The 16,622-nt window shown below is 35.3% G+C and overlaps 2 protein-coding genes across 4 annotated transcripts in view; one reads left to right on the forward strand and one right to left on the reverse strand.

Annotated features, from left to right (window-relative positions):
• The first annotated feature begins 115 nt into the window (after positions 1-115).
• Positions 116-12,095, forward strand: LOC107602235 (endoplasmic reticulum aminopeptidase 1-like). Of its 3 annotated transcripts, XM_016294685.1 has the most exons (19): positions 116-302; positions 608-1,021; positions 1,139-1,277; positions 2,772-2,906; positions 3,012-3,132; positions 3,277-3,431; positions 4,192-4,305; positions 4,400-4,531; positions 5,164-5,295; positions 5,391-5,474; positions 5,680-5,831; positions 6,499-6,587; positions 6,668-6,851; positions 7,907-8,063; positions 9,804-9,988; positions 10,070-10,231; positions 10,498-10,583; positions 10,730-10,811; positions 11,550-12,095. In XM_016294685.1, the coding sequence occupies exons 2-17, from the start codon at positions 615-617 to the stop codon at positions 10,553-10,555; spliced, it is 2,406 nt and encodes an 801-aa protein (XP_016150171.1). In that variant the 5' UTR covers positions 116-302; positions 608-614; the 3' UTR covers positions 10,556-10,583; positions 10,730-10,811; positions 11,550-12,095. The 3 variants fall into 3 exon arrangements, with proteins under 3 accessions (XP_016150171.1, XP_016150169.1, XP_016150170.1); XM_016294683.1 differs by lacking the exon at positions 116-302 and having other exon boundaries at positions 329-1,021; XM_016294684.1 differs by lacking the exon at positions 116-302 and having other exon boundaries at positions 329-1,021; positions 5,683-5,831.
• Positions 12,096-12,677: 582 nt separating this feature from the next.
• Positions 12,678-16,622, reverse strand: part of LOC107602217 (occludin-like) — an 8,542-nt gene continuing 4,597 nt past the window's right edge. Inside the window, exons 5-8 of the mRNA XM_016294661.1 lie at positions 14,761-14,949; positions 14,506-14,677; positions 13,204-13,245; positions 12,678-13,117 (exon numbers count right to left, since the gene is read on the reverse strand). Coding sequence (XP_016150147.1) covers positions 13,019-13,117; positions 13,204-13,245; positions 14,506-14,677; positions 14,761-14,949 — 502 coding nt within the window. The 3' untranslated portion in view covers positions 12,678-13,018. The remainder of the gene's footprint in view (positions 13,118-13,203; positions 13,246-14,505; positions 14,678-14,760; positions 14,950-16,622) is intronic.

A 16,622-nucleotide genomic window follows, 5' to 3' on the forward strand; every position in this document is an offset into this window, starting at 1 on the left:
AACAAGGTCATTGATGACGTTGCTCTGTGAGCTTAACCTAATTAATATTCAACAGTCAGCCTCGCGCTGTGATTGGCCAGCTACAGAGCCGTTGGACGTAAAAACGCCAAACGTCACTTTACGTAATTAATATTCACGAGAGACGAGTTTTCATCACTGCGTTCACAATTTCATCGCAAACGCATGCCTTTTATAAACAAATATAGTGTTTTTCAGTTGTATAAAACGTCGTGTGGTGTGCTGTAAGCACCAGGATGCAATAATACAATCTGAGAGGAAAACCGAGTCGCTTTACACGACAGGAATGAGATATTTTGAGTGACAGCTGCGTACTTTCACTTTCATTTACCGGTACGCAGGTTCGTTCAAAACGTTTGTCGCCTAAAATCAATGAAACGTTCGATATATTGTAACATTTGTGGTGTTTTTTTTTTCTTCTTGTGGCGTCTAAGTATCATAAACGGTGCTCATACAATGATAACCAATTGACAAACGCACATAGAGCTGATACTAAACCTTTTCCTCTTCAGCTTCTGTTTTTCATCATGTCTTGGTGTTTATGCTGCACTACATTTGCAGTTTTATTCTGTGGTCTTTTTGTTGGCAGCCATGCAATGACTGTCAACACCGACACAAATGCCTTGCCTTTTCCCTGGGATAAGATAAGATTGCCAGAAACAGTGAAACCCCAGCACTATGACCTCCTGGTGCACCCCAACTTGACCTCCCTGACCTTCACCGGAGTGGTCCAGATTCTCATAGAGCTAGAGCAGGACACCAGAGCCATCATCCTTCACAGCAAGAACCTGCAGATCTCCAAAGCTCAGCTCTTGGGCCCCAGACATCCTCAGCATCTGCAAATCAGTGAGTCTGAAGCCTATGAACAGATCGCACTCTTTTCTGATGGCTTCACATTTGAGAGAGGAAACCACGTGGTGCATTTGGAGTTCTACGCCAACTTATCAGACAGTTTTCACGGCTTTTATAAAGGCAGATATACCACAAACAGCGGAGAGGTCAGGTAAGACACCCACAACATTGGTGCTTGAGTTTTAACTCTAGGTTAGTTGTTCAAAGGTTGCACTCGGACTGTATTTGAAGATGGAAAACCTCAAAAGGATGATTTTTCTCCCTGCAGGATGATGGCATCCACTCAGTTTGAGCCGACGCATGCTCGAGCTGCCTTCCCTTGTTTTGATGAACCTGCATTTAAAGCCAACTTTACCATCCGTGTGCGCCGAGAATCCAGGCATATTTCCATATCCAACATGCCCAAGGTACACATAATTAACCATTTTATTCTGTTAAATATCTGGGTTTGATTTTTATAGTGCAGGTGAAATTGACCGGCATTCTTCATCAGTGTAATTCAACAAAAACCACACTATGAGGAAGAAAAGAAAGGAAATCTTTAACATTAATGGCTCTCACACATTACACATAAATAAACATGAGAATATATGATTTTTAAAACTGTATTTAATAACATTATTTTTCACCAAATGTCAATTTTACAAATAGTATTGTAAATATATAAATAAAATAAAAAAACACTTTCGGCAGTGGAAAAGCACTTATTCTGTGTTCTTTTCTGAAACTCAAACGGTAGAAGCCTGATGATCGTAACGTCAAGATCATGGGTTCGATTTCCAGCAAAATTAAATCATTGCAGTGTAAATTTCTTCAGATAATTGCATCTGCCGAATAAATAAATGTGAACACCCTTCTGGCATACTGTAAAAAAAAATTATAAAACTAATGACATTATTTACTGTCTTTACATTTATTTTGAAAGCTGAAGCTCGCGATTATGGTAAGGGGCGTTACATTTCCGACGAGTGCTTGTGGTGTTCGGCCAATCACAATGCCCTGGGTCAGCTGGCCAATCAGAGCAGACTGCGCTTGTCGGAAGGAGGGGCTTTGTAGAAAACTAAGCGTTTGAGAGAGGCGGGGCATAGAGGACCTACAATAATGTACAGTATTTGAAAAAGAATGTGTTTTTTGAACATTAAAGCATGTCAGCATATTCTGTTACACCAAATACACAAAATAATGATCTTTAAAAAAGCATCATATGACCCCTTTAAAAAAATTATTCTGTGCAGCTGCCTTTAACTATGTAATAACGAGGTCAAATTGACTCAGAAACATCTAATTCATTATAGAAGTTTTGTACACTTTTTCCACCACACATCAAAGTGTCAAAACTTTGAATGCATGTTTATTATGATAAATGAGAAGTCACAAAAAATATAAATTAAAAAAGCATAGGTAACCCAGTTGATCGTAATAACAGCATAACGGTCAGTGTTTATAAATTATACAATCTGCAATGTGATTCAACAACTTCAAACAGTATTTTCTCAGTATGTATGGTTTGTTAGGATAGGACTATATTTGGCCAAGATACAACTATTTGAAAATCTGGAATCTGAGGGTGCAAAAAAATCTAAATACAGAGAAAAGTGCCTTTAAAGTTGTCCAAATGAAGTTCTTAGCAATGCATATTACTAATCAACAATTAAGTTTTGATATATTTACGGTAGGAAATTTACTAAATATCTTCATTGAACATGATCTTTACTTAATATCCTAATGATTTTTGGCATAAAAGAAAAATCTATAATTTTGACTCATACAATGTATTGTTGGCTATTGCTACAAATATACCCCAGCGACTTAACACTGCTTTTGTGCTCCAGGGTCACATATTTATTTTACAGACCGTATCATGTAAATGTAAACTAATGCAAGGTTATTTCTTCCAATAGCTGAGAACTGTAGAAATGGCTGACGGGCTGCTCGAGGATCAGTTTGACACGACGGTGAAGATGAGCACCTACCTGGTGGCCTTCATCATCTCCGATTTACAGTCCATCAGTAAAAAAAGCCAGCATGGAGTCGAGGCAAGTCGATCCCGTTGCCCCAAAAGTATTATAAATACACTTTATAATGTACCCATACCTCATTACACTGTCCGTTGACTCCTCACAACCTGAATCCCGATATAGATATCAGTGTATACTGTTCCCGAGAAGATCAGTCAGGCGGAATATGCTCTCAACACCGCCGTCACACTGCTGGACTTTTATGATGATTATTTTGACATCCCATATCCACTTCCCAAACACGGTGAGTGTGAAAGTTCAGCAGTCACCATCTTTACTACTGTTGAACATATATTATTATCTGCCATGAAATAATTGGCAACTGTAATCAGAATATTTCTTGGCTTTTTAGAACCTAATTCCGGCTATAATGATCTTTTACTTGCAGATCTTGCAGCAATCCCAGATTTCCAGTCAGGTGCTATGGAGAATTGGGGCCTGTCGACTTACAGAGAGTCCGGTTTGCTCTTTGACCCTGAGAAATCTTCTTCCTCGGACAAACTGGGAATCACCAAAGTCATTGCCCATGAACTAGCCCATCAGGTTGATATTTCTATTACTAATTCAATCTAAGTAATGAATAATGAACAAACAGCCAGTCGGCCTTTATCACCAAATAAATTATTCTGCTTACTGGCTTACTACTTAAACAAATTAATATAATGTGTATAAAATGTATATAAAATATATATGATTTTATATACATTTTATAAACACTGCCATTCAAAAGTTTGTGATCAGTTTTTTTTAAAGAAGTTTCTTATGCTCATCAAAGCTACTTGATCAAAAATACTAAAAAACAGTAATATTGAGAAATATTATTACAACTTTAAATAATGGTGTTCTGTACTAATATACTTTAAAATATGATTTATTTCTGTGATGTAAAGCAGAATTTTCAGCATCATTACGCCAGTCTTCAGTGTCACATGATCTTCAGAAATCATTCTAATATGTTGATTTATTATCAGTATTGGAAACAGTGCTGCTTAATATTTCTTTGGAAGCTGTGACAGTTTTTCAGAATTCTTTGATGAATAAAAAGTTAAAAAGAATAGCATTTATTCAAAATAGAAGCCTTTTCTAACAGTATGAGTCTTTATGCTTTTTATCAATTTAACACATCCTTGATGAATAAAGGTATTAATTTCTTCTTTTTTTTTTAAAGAGATTTTTTTTTATTTTTACTGACCCCAAATTTTTGTATATTGTATGCAGTGATGCAAAATGGTATTATTATAGAAAGAGAGGTGACATGAAACCAGCACAGAGATGTATAAAGTCTGTTGAATCTGATGTCCAGTGGTTTGGAAACCTGGTCACGATGCAGTGGTGGAACGACCTGTGGTTAAACGAGGGCTTTGCCAAGTTCATGGAGTATGTGTCCGTCAGCATCACCCACCCTGAGCTGCAAGTGGTGAGAGCGATTAATACAGCTAAGAGTTGAGATTGTGATGCCATGAAAATCATAATTGGCATGACTGATCTGATTTCGAGGGCCTCTATTTTAGGATGATTATTTCCTGGAGAAGTGCTTCACTGCTATGTCAGTGGACTCTTTAACCTCCTCACACCCCGTTTCCACTCCAGTGGAGAATCCTGCGGAGATCAGCGAGATGTTCGATGACGTTTCCTACCGGAAGGTACACAAGCAGTTTATATCTCTCTAGAATCCTTATAGTTGACTTTCCCTGATTAATATTGTGTCACAAGACAGTTTGACCCACATTAGATATTTAAATGGCTTGAGACACTGGTTAAGCTATTTATTTCTTCTTGAAATTTGGTGACCTTTGCCCATTTTGGGTCATTAATGTGCACGCAAAGTTTACACACATAGATGTGTTTTGGAAAGTCTGTATGCATTTTGGTGACTTCAGTGGTGTTAGGGTTCAGGTTTAACCCAATTTGAATCTAGAAAACCTTTATTGACTGCCTTTTTTATGTTGGGTTCTCAAACCCTTATGAGGGTAAAAGTTTCTAACACTTATTTTCAATGCTGCAGTAGACTACTAACTGAGATCCAAAAAACTAACAACCAGTTTTTGACTGAAACTCAAATATATAAATGTACAGCAAATTCTCCTTGGATGATTCAGAAGACTTGTCTTTCATTTCAAATTTTTTAAAAATTTTTTAGTTTATAAAGTGTCGATTTTTGGAAACCAATGGCAGTCAGTTATCTCCAACACAAATGGAGTACCCATATTTTCAACACAAAAGAAGGGTTCATTTGTTTTAACATATCTACCGTTGTTCTTCACAAACTCTGAAGGGTGCGTGTATCCTGAACATGCTGAGGGATTTCCTGACGCCAGAGGCTTTCAAGTACGGTATTATACACTACCTGAAGACACACAGCTACCAGAACACAGTGAACGCTCACCTCTGGGAAAGTCTTACCAATGTAAGTTACCACAGTCGGCTCCTGTGCATGTTCTCCAGTCCTTGAAGTAATTTAATCGATTGCTCTAGAGGCCAAATGCATTTCAATCTTTTCAGATCTGCACTTCTGATGAATTGGATTCAGGGAGACTAAAACTCGATGGATTCTGTTCCAAAAGCAGGGCTGAATCTCCAGCCTCTGTGAGTGCTGCTATAAATCAATTGACATTTAATTATAATATTTTTATTTTATGTTCATCTATTATAATATTTTATTGGTTTTTATTATTTAATTAAATGGTCTATATTTACGATAAGTTAAGCTCTTATATTTCTTGACTAAAAATGTGTCATTAATATTAGAAATAAACCAAATAACTGATTAAATGATAAAAACCTGTTCTAGCAGAAATGGTTCATGGAGGACAGTGTTGATGTTCAAGCCATTATGGACACCTGGACGCTGCAGGAGGGCTTTCCTTTAATCACTGTGGAGGTCAAAGGTCAAGAGGTCACCCTCAAACAGGAGCGCTTCCTTAGAGAAGCAAACTCTTCAAAGTACGTACTGGCTATGGAATACTAAACTACTGTTTAATACGTACTATGCATACTATATATTTTAAAAATAGTATGTGAAACAGTGCAAAAGTAAATGTGTCGTACTGTATTATGCTTTTAAAATGGTATGTTATGGCATTCTGATCAAATAAGGTAATGAAAGAAAATCATAGATGATATTACTTCTGTTTTTTCAGTTCAGTGCATTGCATTGTGGCATACAAAGATATTTTAGTATTATTTGTATACTTTAGTATTGTTTAGTAATATTTTGAATTACAGTATCTTTTTATATTTTATTTTTCCTTTTTAGTTTATTTGATAAGCCTCTTAGTTTTAGAGTAAGTTTTTTTTTTATATATATATATATTTTATAGGTTTATTTTTATTATTTTATTTTTTACTTCTTTAGGTTTAAGTAATTCGTCTAATATTGATATTTTAATTTCAGCTTTATTTCAGTCACCAAAAAAAAAATAGTTTTAATAGTTTTATATTTTGTTAACAATAACAACAGTAGTTTTTATGAAAACAGAAAATGTGCCTGCATGCTGCAGAAATAGTAAATAATATAGTAAGCTAGTATGCTACTCTCAATATAGCCTTAATGTTATTCACTCAAAGCAATAATACATTTTTTTAATATTTTGTATTTAATTTCTCACAGTACATCAAGCTTCTTGTGGCAGGTTCCTCTGACTTACATCACCAGTCACAGTAGTGCAGTGCAGCGTTTCTTGCTGAAAAGTGAAAAAGGTGTGTCTGAGCTATTAGATATTAAACCAAACCAACACATTTACCTTCTGTTATACTGAAATCTGACCATGTGTCTGCAGATGTGTTGTACCTGCCAGAGAAGGTGGACTGGATTAAATTTAATGTGGACCTGCGGGGGTATTATATTGTACATTATAAGTCAGGAGGCTGGGACGCTTTGATCAACCAACTCCAGCAAAACCACAGTGTGTTCAGCAGCAACGACAGAGCCAGTCTGATCCACGACATCTTTCAGCTGGTCAGGTGAGGAACTGAGCTGGTGTTCCTTAAAGAAATAGTTCACCAAAAATGAAAATTAGCTGAAAATGTGCTCATCCTCAGGCCATCCAAGATGTAGATGAGTTTGTTTCTTCATGGGAACAGATTTGGAGAAATTTAGCATCACTTGCTCACCAGTGGATGCTCTGCAGTGAATGGGTGCCGTCAGAATGAGAGTCCAAACAGCTGATAAAAACATCACAATGATCCACAAGTAATCCACACCACTCCAGTCCATCAGTTAACATATCATGAAGTTAAAAGCGGTGTGTTTGTAAGAAACAAATCCATCATTAAGAAGTTTTAACATTTAACTCTCACTTCTGGCCAAAATACCAGTCTGTAATCCATAATAACGCATCCTCCAGTGGAAAAATCCATCTGCTGCTGTACTCTCACATCAAAATCTGTTTTGGCTTGTAAACAGTGCTTGTTTTGTACATATTTCTCTCCTGATTCAGACCATAAGACTTTTTCACTGGAGGAAGCTTTATTATGGATTATGAACTCATATTTTAGCCAAAAGCAGCAGTTTACAGTCAAAATGTCTTAATGGATTTGTTTCTTACAAACATGCAGCTTTTCACTTCTCAAGATGTTAACTGCTGGACTGGAGTGGTGTGGATTACTTGTGGATTATTGTGATGTTTTTATCAGATGTTTGGACTCTCATTCTGACGGCACCCATTCACTGCAGAGCATCCATTGGTGAGCAAGTGATGGAATGCTACATTTCTCCAAATCTGATGAAGAAACAAACTCATTTACAAAAACTCAACTAAATCAAGTGTCATGAGATGCAGAAACACACTTTTCAAGCAAATCATTTGGCGAAAAGAAGTTCATGACATCATACATTTACTAAAAATCACCAAAACGTCTGTTGATTCAAAGCTAGTAAGACTTCAAATATGGAGAAAAGCAAAAGATCCAGCAGCATTTGAGCACAAACAATACTTGATTTGATTTGATTTGACTTGATTTAAGTCTTGTTACAGTTTATTTTTGTTCTTAATCAGATTTATTTGTCTTTCCTTCAGCATTGAGAAAATCCCACTGGACAAAGCTCTGAATCTGAGTTTGTACCTCAGTAAAGAGTCGGAGATCATGCCGGTGACGCAGGGCTTTAATGAGCTGGTGCCGCTTTACAAACTCATGGAGAAGAGAAACATGGAGGCACTGGAGAACCAGCTGAAGGTTGTGCTTGCAAACATGAATAAGTCTAGTTTAAAGATGATATGTGCAATAGTTTGGATGCTGAGTTACTTTCTAGTGTCTCAGTTTAGATAATACATTTAAGATCTCATGGTGACCTTTTCTAAAGTAGCTGGCCAGGGTAAGACAGCAACATCTGAATATTCATTATATTTATAAGGACCTGAGATTTCTGCAGTGCAAAAAACAGAGACTGAATCACAGAATCCAGTCAAAAAATGGAAGTTGCTTTATAATGTAGAATGTCTCAGAATTTGGCCAAATCTGGATCAAATGAAGGGCTGTTCAAATAATCATTAAAGGGGTCATATGATGCTGCTAAAAAGAACATTATTTTGTGTATTTGGTGTAATGAAATGTGTTTATGCGGTTTAAAGTAAAAAAAAAACCACATTATTTTCCACATACTGTACATTATTGTTTCTCCTCTATGCCCCGCCTTTTTGAAATGCGTAGATTTTTACAAAGCTCATCGGTCTGAAAAAGCGAAGTGTGCTGTGATTGGCCAGCCATCCAATGCGTTGTGATTGGCCGAATATCTCAAGCGTGTGACGAAAATGTTACGCCCCTCACATACTGTTGATGTCGTGTCCCGGCCAGAGCGACGAGACAAAAGCATTAAAACCCATTATAAACGAGGCATTTGTTGCGTCCAGTGGGGACATAATTACTGATTATAATGACTTATACTGTCTTTTCGACGAAGGAGCGGCCGGCGGGCATGCGGCAACCACATCTGACGACCCCGGGCTGGACTCCACTTAGTCCACGGTGAAAGCCGATCCGGCGATCCTGCGGTGAAAGTTTATGTATTCCCTCAGCGACCAGCACGGATCAGCTCTAGGCATGACGAAGCGGATATCATCCTCTTTTGGAAGACCAAACAAAGTAGTTTCGCTTTCACAACGAAACACACAGCGTCTTCACGACATGGCGCCGGCGGCAGCAACAATACTACAGTGAGACTAAAAGTTACGCCTTCTTTCTTTGCGTGAACATTTGGGCGGCGTTATGCAAATCTTCCCACATAGTGATGTAGACATGTGGGGGCGTGTTAGAACGAGCCGTTTTAGGTAGGCGTGGCTTACTCTGAACTTTTATAAAGAATATCTCTTTGGATTTGAGACTTTAGTCTTTGCAACTTTACAGATCTTCTTTATGCACCAAGAGCTTGTAACACTTCAAAGAGAAAGAAACAATTGAAATCGCATCATATGACCCCTTTAAAAAAAATTTGGTCAAAGACACACAGAAACTCAAAGGTCTTTACTACAACCTGACAAATAAAAGTTTGATTTAATTTCAAGCCATTTTACAAATATATTACTATTGTACAGTAGAATGTACTTATCATAATAATTATAATAATACAGTTTATTAAAGCAGTTATCCATGTTTTGTGCTGCACTTTGTTTGCCAAAAAAATGAAAGGATTAGAGATTAATTAAATTGTTAAAGTTATATTAATTCATTTGATTACCACCATCTCTATGAATTCGGCTTATTAAACATCCTTTTTGATCAGTAAAAAATAATTCATTAAAAATATACATAAACAGAATCCAGAAAAAATTTAAAACAGAGGAAATTCAAGTAATTTGATTAGACATTCTTATTTATTATTAAAATTTAATTAAACAAGAATTTGGTGAAACATTTTATGCATTTTGGGAAAAATAAAATATATTTAGACATGCTGTTGTTGATTTGCTGCTTTAACAGGGTCATTTAGTGAAGTTATTCAAGACGCTGATTGACCGCCAGAGCTGGTCTGATGGTGGGTCTGTGTCCGAGCGGATGCTCAGGAACTATCTGCTGTTGTTCGCCTGCGTCCGCCGTTACCCATCCTGCATCAGCACCGCCACTCGACTCTTCCAGCAGTGGAAGGAATCCGATGGCAAAATGTGGTGAGAGTTCATTTGATTCATGTATCATTTTACATACTGCATTCTATTTGCATTCATCCAAACATGTGTTGTTTGCTTCAGGCTGCCCACTGACGTCAGTTTGGTGGTCTACACTGAAGGGGCGCGTACAGACGAAGGCTGGGACTTCCTGTTGGAGAAATACAAGCGATCCGTCTCGCCATCGGAGAAGTGGATGATTAAAGCCGCACTCTCGTACAGTCCATTAGCTCACAAGCTTCAGTGGTGAGTCTGCATTCATGAAGCAGCTGAAGACGTCACGTGACATTTTCATAGTTCACACAAACCTGACATCGATGATGACGCATGAATCATTAAGGAAGGTCAAACTGTCGGGCGTATTTATCCGAAAAGATCTTCTCTTGAAAGTCGTCATTAATATGCAAAAGCATGATTCATTTCTCACCTTTTCAATCCTGCGTGTCAGTAATAACGATCTTGAGTCATTTAAACCTGCTCTAGGATGTGTTTTGCTTTCTCGTTCTGTCTAGGCTTTTGGAAAGAAGCATTGAAGGAGAGAAGGTCATCAACTCGCCTGGGACTTCTTGAAAACCAACTGGGGGAAACTTGTGAAAAAGTGTGTAGCAAGCTTTCATATCTACTGGAAGACCTTGTTATAATAATGTAAAAAAAAAATCACATTCTTGTTTTATGGCGCTTATGACACATTGTAGCATGTTAGATTGTGAATAGTGGTGTATTAAATCCAAATCCTCCTTTTAGGTTTGATCTCGGTTCGTCTGCGATATCTCGCATGGCGGTCGGTGTGACCGATCAGTATTCCACCAGAGAAATGCTCGATGAGGTACTTTAGGAGTCTTTTTTAAAAAGTATGAATGCAAACATTAGTTAACATGAATATCGAACTATACTTCTACAGCATTTATTAATATTAGTCAATGTTAGTGTTATTAGGTAGCATTAGTTAATGCATTTTAAACTAACAAGCTTTTTTTTGCCACAGGATAATTATGTAAATGTGACTTTTTTTTTTCTTACAATTCAGACTTTTTCTTGCTATTCTTAGTTTTTATCTCACAATTCTATTTTTCTTAGTTTTTTTTCCGCAACTCTGAGATTACATCTCACACTTTTTCAAAAACTTGCGAGATCTAAACGCAAAGTTGCAAGATATAAACACTGTTGCAATGAACTTTTTCAACAAGACTCCAACAATTAACAATTATATTTTTACTAACATTGACGAAAATGCTTTAAAAATGTATTGCTCATTCTTTGTTCATGTTAGTTCAATGCATTTACTAATGTTAACAATATTTGTAATTTTTTCCCCAGTACTTGATGAATTTGAGAAATATTTATATTTATAGTATAGAGAAATATTACATACACACACCTTCACACTTCTACATTACAGTTGTTTAAGCTGCCAACATGCTGAGGTCACATGACTTTACATGAATCATGGGTGACCGATCATTTCTGGTTAATGGATATGTAAACGAAAGCATTGCACTTGCACTGATTGGTGTCAGTAGAAATCTAAGAACACTGTGGTTGGTTGTTTGTGTTGTTCCTGTAGGTTCAGTCTTTCTTCGGGTCACTAGCGCAGGATCAGGGCTCTGGGCTCCGCAGTGTTCAACAGGCCCTGCAGAAAATCCAGCAGAACATCCGCTGGATGGACAGGAACGTCCCACTACTGAAAGCCTGGCTGGACAGAAACGGTCTGATTGAGTCCTGACGAACTCTAGAGACACTTGAAAGTGTGTTTAACAGGGTGTGGAACTCAAGCCTGCACCTAGTTTCACCTTGGGTACGGCACTTTACAAGGGCCATAACACTGGAGGAAACCAGCTCTGATATGATCATACAGAACATGAACATTTTGAAATGGCTGCAACAAAAGAAGTGTCTAAATAAGTTTTAAAATATCAATGCTAAATGTCAACTCAATGAAACCAGCGATGCACCGAAATTAGTTTTTACTGAAACACAAAAAACGAAAATGAAGTGTTCGTTTGGTCAAGAAAAAAACTAAACCAAAACAAATTTTATTTAATAATCAAGGCAGTTTTATATCTGCATTTTAATGATATGTTTTGATTCCAATTTGTTGTTGTAATATAAACGTGGCTGTAATTTAAAAAAAAAACTACAATAATAAAGAATTTTCATTTTTAGGTAAAATATCCCTTTAAATTTGCTGAGGCAACGTTAAGTTAAATGTAATGTTACATGACTTATTGTTTACACACGCTGTTTTATTGACGTCTTCTCACGGTTGAAACACCGATTGAGCGATTACATTACGATTCTATACCTTTCTGTAAGTTTCTCTTGTTCTCTCAGCATAGTTTGTGATGTTCATTCATTTTTATTTCGCGTTGGAAAGAATAATAAAGAGGAGGAGATGATCAGGAACCGTTGAATTGAGGCACATTAAAGGTCATATGATGCGATTTCAAGTTTTCCTTTCTCTTTGGAGTGTTACAAGCTGATTGTGCATAGATAAGATCTCTGAAGTTGCAAAGACTAAAGTCTCAAACCAAAGAGATATTCTTTATCAAAGTTAAGACTCTGCCACGCCCCCCTAAAACGCTCGTTCTAACACGCCCCCACATACAGTGGGGCAAAAAAGTATTTAGTCAGCGACCAATTGTGCAAGTTCTCCCACTTAAAAAGATGAGAGAGGCCTGTAATTTTCAATATATATATATATAAAAACTTTATAAAACAAACACGCTGTACTGAAACACCAACAAGTTCATGTTAAATCTGTAACAGCTAAATGGAGATTTGCAACAAAAAAAACTACAGAAATTAGGATTTTGACATTAGTTAAACCTGATTTTAAAACGGGTTCATGAAGGATTCTGGGAAAATATTGCACTGTGCAATACGAATCAGAATGCCTTGAATATTTACATGCATTATCAATCAAATGTCCAGAAAGCAACACAGCCTAGCTCACGAATGGCAATGACCCACACATCTGGACTCTCACGATACTGTCCAGTAGCTCGCTCTCCTCTAATGTGATGGAAAGGATCTTCAGGACCTCCGGTCGTAATCGCTGACCATTCTTTTGATGTGGCTTAGTTTGGCCTTCAGGTGCTTGCAGCGCTTCTTCTTCACCTGGTATTCGCCGCTCTGCAGAGACAGTGGGAAATGCATCAGATAACATCCTCCACTGTTGTCCGCTTCTGTGAGAAATCTTGGATTCAGCTCATTCTTACCCTCTTTTTGTCTTTCAGCGCGTTGTACTCGTCAATGGCGTCCTGTTACGAGAGAATGACTGAAGTCAGCAACAAGCGCAGTGACTCAAACGTTTTCCCATGCTAACGTTAATAATTTACAGATAATACAGCGTAGCCAACAGGAACGTTCCACTGTAAGGCAAACAAGTCATGCACCATTGGGTAAACCTTACAAAACTCAAGTCATATTTCAACTAAAAAAGAAAACAATTTTGGGGGAAAAAAACTTAAATTGTATTTATTTGAATTGACATTTATATTTTATTATCATTAACATTAGCATAATGATAGAAAAAACAAATCATATTAATAATTTAAATACGTAATATTAAATAAGCTATACAAGTTATCATTATTAAATGTATGTATTAGCAATAATAATAAGAATGAATGATAATTATAATTCAATCTAAAAGACTTGTATTTAAAATGTAAAGGGACACATATACATTTAAAAAATATATATAATATATATATATATATATATATATATATATATACACACACACACACACATATATATTAGTGCTGTCAAATGATTAATTGTTTACATAATATATGTATGTGTGCTGTGTACATTTATTATGTATATATAAATACACATGCATGCATGTATATATTTCAGAAAATGTTATGTTTATATATTAAATATATTTATAATATAAATTATATGAATATACATATAGACATGTAAATACATTTCAAAATTTTCAAATTATATACTGTATGTGTGTCTATATATACACATCATAAATATACACAGAACACACACCTATATTATGCAAACAAAAACTATTATTTTGGATGCAATTAATCATTTGACAGCACTAATATATATATATATATAATATTTATTGTACTGTCTTTAACTGCTAATTTATTAATAAAAATAAATATTAAATGTTATATCAAATATTAATAATGAATAAATAATTAAATAATATTTTTTTACTGTCTTTAACTGCTAATTTATTAATAATAATAATAAATATTACATAAGTTATATTAAATATTAATAATAAACAAATCATTAAATAATAATAATATAAAAATGTATTTCAGTACTTGTTCTCAGTAATGGGAATTTTAATTTAAATGAAATATTAATCATTATTTCTTGTACTCTGTGAATTAAAAAAAAAAAAATATATATATATATTAATAATAAAAATTACAATTATTTTATAATAATGAGATATAATGAGAATATTCCAGTACTTATGAATTCTCAGTAATGAGAATTAATGAGAGTCATCGCCGAATCTTGACGAGTTTTCATACCAGGAACTGAGGACTGCCCTCCTGCAGGTCATCCAGCTCCCGGTCCACTTCAGCCAGACGCTTGTTGATCTGGTCCATTTCTGCCTGGAGCTCCTTGTACTCCTGATGGTCTTTGTCAAACAGGCGTTTGTAATCATCTCTCTCTTCATTATTAATAATGGGAGGGAATTCACTGGAAAACAGAAGCACTTCCATCTCATCTGGAACGCCAGTGAACATTATGAACTCCGAGCTGGATTTCAGCGGTGAGCTCACCTGGAGAAGTCATCGTCGTCCAGCTCATCTCCAGAGGAGGCGTAGTCCGTGTCGTGATCCCGTCTGTCGGCGGTTCGTGGGCGTCCAGCGCGCCGTTTCTTGGGCCGTCCTGCAGAGCTGTTCATCTCCGATCCGCTGCTCAGTGGGACTGAACTACGGACCGGCACCTCGTGCTCAATCTCCCTGAACAATCAATTTGACCAATCAATCATGCAAACTTCAAATGCACAAAGACACCAGCAATTTGCTCAGTCATAAACACAACGCAGGACAGATTACATGAGACGTTGTTTTCATTCCTCCACAGTGTCGTCATTTGTTTCTGCTATCTGTGCTACTTCTGAAAAGCACTACATGAGATTTAGTACGCATGCACACTTGCACAGCAGTTCCAGAAATGATTCAGACCCGAGAGGAACACAGAAACTAGGAAGTGCAGTGAAATGAGAAAACGTCCTTTATCTCACGCAACATCTGACGAGGCTTTATTTAGCGCTTCTGCACGACCTGTTCTGTAACTCTGTCCACTTTCGTTTCGTTCCTTTCAAGTAACTTACAGCATTCTTCAATTGACAGAGTTTCAAGTGTCATGTTGAACTATCAAATGGTTATGAAGTCAAAAGATTTGCAAACAACAGCTTCGTAGTGAGATCTAAATTAAACTAAACTTATCATTTTAAGTCAAGCACAAACACATACTTTACTTATTCTTATGTTGAATTTTAAGTTGTGAAAATCACTGCAATCATTTTTTTATGAGATGGCAACTGATGCATGTAGATGCATTTGAAAAATATCCAAAATTGTTTTTTTTATGTATTATTTTAAATTATATTTTTATAGTGGACCTTTCTTTTTTTTATTCAAATTAATTTATTCTACTGTCTTAATGCTAGATGGACTTTTTTTAATCTAATGAGGATAGATTAAAATAAAAATTTTAAAAAGTAGTGTCGTCAAACAATTAATCGCGATTAATCGCATCCAAAATAAAAGTTTGTTAACAATGTATGTGTGTACTTTGTATATTTATTATGTATATATAAATATATACACATACAGTATATATATTTTGAAAATATGTACATTTATATATTTATATTCATATAATTTATATTATATATAAATATATTTAATTATAAACATAAAATTTTTCTGAAATATATACATGCATGTGTGTGTATTTATATATACATAAATATACACAGCATACATATATATGTAAACAAAAACTTTTATTTTGGATGTGATTAATCGCGATTAATCGTTTGACACTTAAAAAAAAAGAATTCTCAAATATTTTACTTTATATTTTTCAAAATGATTTTTAAATTCAAAATAACACATCATAATCATGTTTTGTACTGTATTTATGCAAATTTCAATAATAATGTTGTGCCTCAATACAGAATAAATAAATGTAGATAGATTTGAAAGAATTATATTTTGAAATTCAAATTTACACATCAATCATATTTCTTCTAGTGTTATGCTATTTTTTTATAATATTAATACGTTTTTTTAATAATAATGTTCTTATTAAAATAGATGTGTAGTAATTTTTATAATAATAATAATAAAATTCCAGTATATAGATACACTCTGTGTTCTGACAATGTTTCTATGGACATAAAATCACTTTTGTAAATTTATTTTGATGCGGACATCTTAACGTCTTTGACCCAAATACAAAATTAGTAAATAAAATAAAATATACAATTAAATTATTAAAAAAAATATTAATGTCATTAATTTCGGAGTATAAAGTGAATATAAAATCTGGTAATGTCCATTTAATTGGCTAGAAATAGCTTTTCATGAGTATAATCTCTAAAAAAAAAAAAAAAAAAAAAAGTTTCAAA

This window comes from Sinocyclocheilus grahami, unplaced genomic scaffold (assembly GCF_001515645.1).
Source record: "Sinocyclocheilus grahami isolate Dianchi unplaced genomic scaffold, SAMN03320097.WGS_v1.1 scaffold322.1, whole genome shotgun sequence".
NCBI lineage: Eukaryota > Metazoa > Chordata > Actinopteri > Cypriniformes > Cyprinidae > Sinocyclocheilus > Sinocyclocheilus grahami.